Source organism: Anguilla anguilla, chromosome 10 (assembly GCF_013347855.1).
Source record: "Anguilla anguilla isolate fAngAng1 chromosome 10, fAngAng1.pri, whole genome shotgun sequence".
NCBI lineage: Eukaryota > Metazoa > Chordata > Actinopteri > Anguilliformes > Anguillidae > Anguilla > Anguilla anguilla.
Window position 1 is genome coordinate 37,713,598 of NC_049210.1, and position 6,000 is coordinate 37,719,597.

A 6,000-nucleotide genomic window follows, 5' to 3' on the forward strand; every position below is an offset into this window, starting at 1 on the left:
CCCTCCTCCCCCCCCCCCCCCAAGGGATAGCAAACTTGAAGTGAACATCATTCTAGAAACATTGCATTGCCACAAATTGCTCAAACGCTTCCAAAGAAAGGCTTTCCGGAACACGACAGCATGTTCAAACAAGCACCGAGCTTACTGTTATGACACGTAAATTTTTTTTCTTTCTTTTCCTTCAGAAAACGAAAGCGCACTGTACTTTCCCAAATTCCCCCTAACGGCTGTGGCAAAACAATCAAGTGCAGAGCACAGAGGTCTGCGTTTTATGGGAGGAGAGGGAGGGTTCAAGTGTGCTATTTAGTGGACCAGTCGCCCAGGTGCTCCTATTAGGCTAGCCAATTATTCTTCAATCGGAGACATTCGAAGGTAACGGGTTCCTGTAATTGCTGATAAAATCCAGCGGTGACCCACAGCAGGAGGATGATCTGCTGCCCAAGGACACAAGGCCTGGGAAAAAAAAGAGATTAACTCCCACGATGAAGCAGACTGGACAGACCTCTCACCTTTGAAAAAGACAAAGTCCTGAAACTTATTATTTCATTATCCCACAGAGCCTCACAACTTCACCTCACTCTTGCTGGGCTGTAGAAATTGGGAGCTATGTAATCCAGTCCCAGATGGGCTTCTCCTTCCTTCTTCCTCCTTACTCCTTCTCCTTATCCTTTTGCAGGAGCTCAATTGAGTTATTTTGCACAAAGCACCATGCAGCGGCAGAGGGATCACACAGGATTCAAACTCGCAATCCCCCTTTCTCAAATTGAGCACACAGACCAGTGCTCCTCACTACTGCGAACATAAATTGTCCTGAAGCCGGTGGGGCTGGGAGCTGCAGCTGGCACTGGTACCGCTGGAGTTTGGTCCTGGTCTGCAGGATGCTTAAAGGCACAGAGTGACTGCTTTAGCTGAATCCTCCAACCTGTATTGTGCATTTTTGCATACTTCTGTAATCGGGTATTCCTTCTTCTAAAAGAAATTTAAGTATAATTTGCCGCATCTTTGTGGCACCTAACTGCCCAAAGTGGTAACTAGCTGTGTTCTGAGGGCAGCTAGCTGGCTTTTTGATGCAGCAAGCTAGGTCTTAGGGCCAGCTAGTTTGCACAAACAGCAGCTAGCAAGGCAAATGTGTTAGCTGGCTAAGTCATATCACCAGCAAGCGAGGAAAAGTATTAAATGACGAAACATTTATTTTGACGAAACATTATTACATTGCTTACACATCAAAACTAAATCATTCACCCCTATGTGTTTTGGGGTCCTTTTGTCCTGTCTTCTGAAGTGTTTCACCCACCAATGAATCTTCATGTACTTTTGGAAAAAATACATATTTTCAGACAGGCTAAATCCATGCTGAGGGATCAGACAGTGTTTTTGGTCTGAATCTGTCTGCAACTACGTGCCAGATGTGGACTGAATTCACAAAACCACAGAACTGCTTTCATCTGCTTCGGCTAAAACGCCGCAATCTTCCTCCCCCCACCATAAACAAAGCATGTTTTTTGGGACCAGAAACCATGGGTGGACGACACAGCAAAACTGCATGGAAACTCCGCAATGTACTCCTCGTTCCTGCAACCCAGGCTTCATAACACCTTTTTCAGAGCTATCCTCCAACAAAATAACTCCTGTCAGTTGCTATGAATCTGTGGCATTGCTTGGTTAGGTTTCCAGCAATCCACCAGTCGGGAACAATGACGCGATGTGATTGGACGAGCCCAGGTTCCCTGCCTCCTTCACGTTTGCATGAATCACAAATGAGGGGTGACCAGGCAGCCCAAAAACTGAGGCCACCGGGTCAGGTGCCTGTGGGGCTGCTCTGAGATTGATCGGACGGGGCAACACCGTGCACTGTTCTGAGACACGCTGGGACAGCAGATTTTGAGCAGAATTAATTAAAAAAATTAATAAATAAGCTTGCAGTGAAGAGGGGACAAATGCTCCATCCTGAGAGAGAGACAGAGAGAGAGAGATGGCAGTGACAGTGAGGCTCTGCAAGATTACAGGAGCAGCTGGACAGCTGATCTGATGGAATCACAGAGAATCCTGTATTTTCTCTTATATAACTGGCAGAGGCTTAATTTTTCTTAATCGGTTGTATGACTGTTTTCCCTTTGTGCTGGGACCAGTACCCACAGATCATGAGCCATCTGACACAACCTGAACATCAGTTAGCACGTAATATTCTTGTGTGCTGTGTATTAAGACCACTTGAATTACTTGGACAGGCAATACAACAAATTATTCCAATGAAATGACAAGCTAATCCAAACAATTATAAACCAGATGCCATGGCCTGTGGATGCACAGATTTCCCTCTCCTGTTTCACTGTAGAGATTTCTGTCTGGAGAGAGATTTGTATTCCTCCCACAAAGTCATGGAGTAGGAGTTTAAGTCAGCAAAAACGGACGCAGAGCTGACTAAAGCACGTCTGCACTCCAGCCATTAAAGGGGATGTCCATTTCATCAATAAATACAGCGTAGAGGCAACAAGGTCTCTCTGATGATCAATGTTAGTGCACGTCTCTCTTCATGCTATTGCTTCAGGAGGTGGGGTAAAAACTTGAGTGAATATTGATTAAAACATTCAACACAACATGTTCAACACGTTTCTATAGTTTTCATAACATTTTATTCCTTCACTATAGAGACTATATAGTATCAGTTTTTGTCTCAGCGATATCGATAGCGTCTCGAGCCTCTACAGTATGTGCCTCCCTTTGGGAGACGATTCCGCGCTCCCGTTTAAAACTCGGGGTGTTCTCCATCTTTCTGCAGGTGAGGTTGTTGTGGCACACTGACCCAAATACGCACTCGGCGAGTGCCAAGAAACTTCAGACCAAATAGCAATGAGCGTACTCAGCAGTTCCTTTACAACCGGCGTCTTTCCAGACAACTGGAAACGAAAACCGCTGCAAATTAGAACAGGGTATATAAAACACTAGCAGAATGTGTACCTAAATACCCATAGGTGATTTTGTATGAACATGCTACGTACTGTATATATGACTAATGAATATTCAATTCCCCGTTGCAATTAATTAACGCCTTATAAGTGTCTCGCTGATTGCAAGTAGGGCGTATTGCAATATCTTCTGTCGGAAAGGACGATTTTAAATACGTAGGTGCGAAGTCATATTTTTAAGCAGGTGCTTTGACTGTCACACAAACCCATCACCCGACGCGTCAATATAAGGAAATTAGCTGCCTTACCTCGAACATGGGAGAAGTGCCCTTTTCCGGCAGTGTACATCCCAACAGCTCGGCGAGAAACTTTGCCATATAAAAAGTAAGCGGGGTTTCCCTTTAGATATTACAAGCACCGCTGGACGGTAATCCTTTACAATGACAGAGATATCCAAAGATTCCGTAGAAATACCCCCGCAATAACTTCTTTGTCTCGTGAACGAATACACTCTGCATTACTCGCCTCGCCAGACCTCGAGAAAGGTGTGATGCAGCAGCTCCTGCGGTTCCTTCCACTGCTGTCAGATACGCAGTTAATTCGTTGCAAATCATCAGCTCAAATACTGCGCTAGCATATCTGCCCCCTTCCTTTCCCGCTGAATGTGACTATTATCATGGCACGGTGGGATGGGAGGGACCAGCCGAGGGGGAGGCAAGACATCCAACGCAGGGTTGGCATTTTTCACCTCCCTTGCCTCTAAACAGATGCAGAAACCGAATTTACCTAGTTGTGGGGAGGAATTATAACGATTCAATATCAAGGTTGCTGCATGCCCACCTCCTATTTAATAGACAGTTCACGATGCGTCGAAACTCTTGCTGTCGGTGCAGAATATGCACGGTCAATGAAATCACTCCTCCCTTAACGGGTTGCTTCAAGCATTTTATTCTATTAATTGTGAATGCAGTATCTGAGTCCCGCGATAACCCATAAGGGAGCAAAGACTGTACGTGCGGTGACTGGGATGACCAGGGACTGAGGGGAGTTGCAGATAACGACTGAACTGCATTTATATGGTATGGTCAGAAATTGTATGTGAAGGACCATTGAATGGAAAATGTCTACATTATTATAAATATTAATTATATTTGTATATTTATTTCATTGTGTGTGTGTGTGGGGGGGATATGTGCACGTGCATATATGTATCTCTCTCTCTCTCTCTCTCTCAACCTCTCTCTGCCTCTCAGTCTTCAAATTCAAAATAGATTATTGGCATGACAAGATAAATCATATGTTCCCAAAGCACAGAAAAAGAACATGTACAAATTAATGCACAAACATAGATCTAGACATATTGCTACTGTGTACAGAAAAATATACCCAAATCCTGAAATATACTCATTGGTTGTCCCTTTCTCTCTCTGTCTTCCTCCCTCTCTCCATCCCTGGCAGTTGTTCTAAGCGCCCCATGTAGAGCAATTCAAACTAATGAAATATTTCATTAGATACCATAAATCCCAGATCTCTGGATAGAAGGCATTTGGCAGGAATGGCAAAGTGTGTGGATGAATCTGCAGACAGTGGCATATTCATAATGCATTGCATTGGGGGGGAGAACCCCCCCCCCCATTTCAGCACTCTGCATGTCCCCAGTTGGGCCAGGCTACGGATGGTGGGTCACAGGAGTCTGTGACTGCATGTATTACATTTATCTTTCAAAATGGAATGGATTTTCTGTACAAACACATGCTCTCTCTCTCTCTCTCTCTCTCTCTCTCTCTCTCTCTCTCTCTCTCTCTCTCTCTCTCTCTCTCTCTCTCTCTCTCTCTCTCTCTCTCTCTCTCTCTCTCTCTCTCTCTCTCTCTCTCTCTCTCTCTCTCACACACACACACACTCACCCATGCGCACATAGCGCACACACATGCGCATGTGCACACGCACACACACACGCACATAAACTCCCTACTCTCCTGCTGTGTACCATATAACAGCAATCATTCTTCTGCTACATGCTGCATACTGCATTTCCCTACTCTGAGCATCTTTAGGTCCCCCTCTGTGAATGTTCTCTACATTTACTGTATTTGTGAGTGCGTGTGCGCGGGGGGGAGGGGGGGCAGTAACCTTGCTGTGGCTCCACCCCCTGACCTCATGACACCGTACCAATATTGTATCAGTGTGGGCCGACAGGGAACGTCAGTGTGTGTGCTGGGAGGGGTTTGTCATAGGGTCGGGATTTAGGGATTAACGTTTCATTCCCTGCTTTCTAATAAATGATTTGGAGATGCAGTGGATTTGCTGCTCTTCTCTGCAGTTTGAAGCTATTTTCTGCATTTTCCCCCCCCACGGTGACACAAGTGTTATCTTTGTCACATGATCAGACGGAGGTCGCAGATGGCTCACCTCGGCTCACGTGCTGTTGTAGGGTTCTTGCTGTCGGCTCAGGGTTGCTTAGAAAAGCAGACCTCAGGCCTGGAGAACGTTCTGCGGGCTTTCATGGCTGACAAATAATGAACGAGACATGAACTGCCCTGGTTGCCAAGGAACACTCATTGATGCTCACCTGCTGCATTGTATACGTTTGTATTTTTACACACACACACACTACACCTGGCCAGCCAAGAGAGAATGGGTTACCCCTCTGTAGCCAGGTTTCTCTCAAGATGTCTTCCCATCAAGGAATTGTTTCTCGCCAATGTTTGAGTGTTTTTCTTCCCACTGCGGAGTTTTTATTTTAATTTTTTTTATTGCATTTGCTTTTTGAGGGTGCAGGCTTGGTTTTTTTACCCTGTTTTACTTATGTTTCTCAGTAGAAAGTGCTATACAAATAAAATGGATTTGACACTATTGGAAGGTCTCCAACAGATAAATCAGCTGTGTGTATAAGCCCCAGGTGTGCCTTTAGCACTGAACAGTAGGGGGCGGTAGTGAGGTTATCTGCCTGTCTTTCTGGCCCAGGGACTGCAGAGCCAGGTGCGCTGCATCCTCTTTGATGTCGCGCCCACCCGCTGCTCCGCCCGCTGCTCCACCGGCTCACCGCTCTAATTACCCGCGTGTAGACACAGTGGAGCTGATTACCCCCACCGTG

General features: G+C 45.7%; 1 protein-coding gene across 3 annotated transcripts in view; it reads right to left on the reverse strand.

Moving 5' to 3' along the window:
• Window positions 1-3,586, reverse strand: part of rasgef1ba (RasGEF domain family, member 1Ba) — a 73,289-nt gene extending 69,703 nt beyond the window's left edge. For 2 of the 3 annotated variants that reach the window (XM_035379144.1, XM_035379142.1), the window contains exon 1: window positions 3,215-3,586. In XM_035379144.1, the coding sequence (XP_035235035.1) occupies window positions 3,215-3,283 (69 nt within the window). In that variant the 5' untranslated portion in view covers window positions 3,284-3,586. The remainder of the gene's footprint in view (window positions 1-3,214) is intronic. The other variant, XM_035379141.1, reaches the window with a different exon arrangement.
• Between the last annotated feature and the right edge of the window lie 2,414 nt (window positions 3,587-6,000).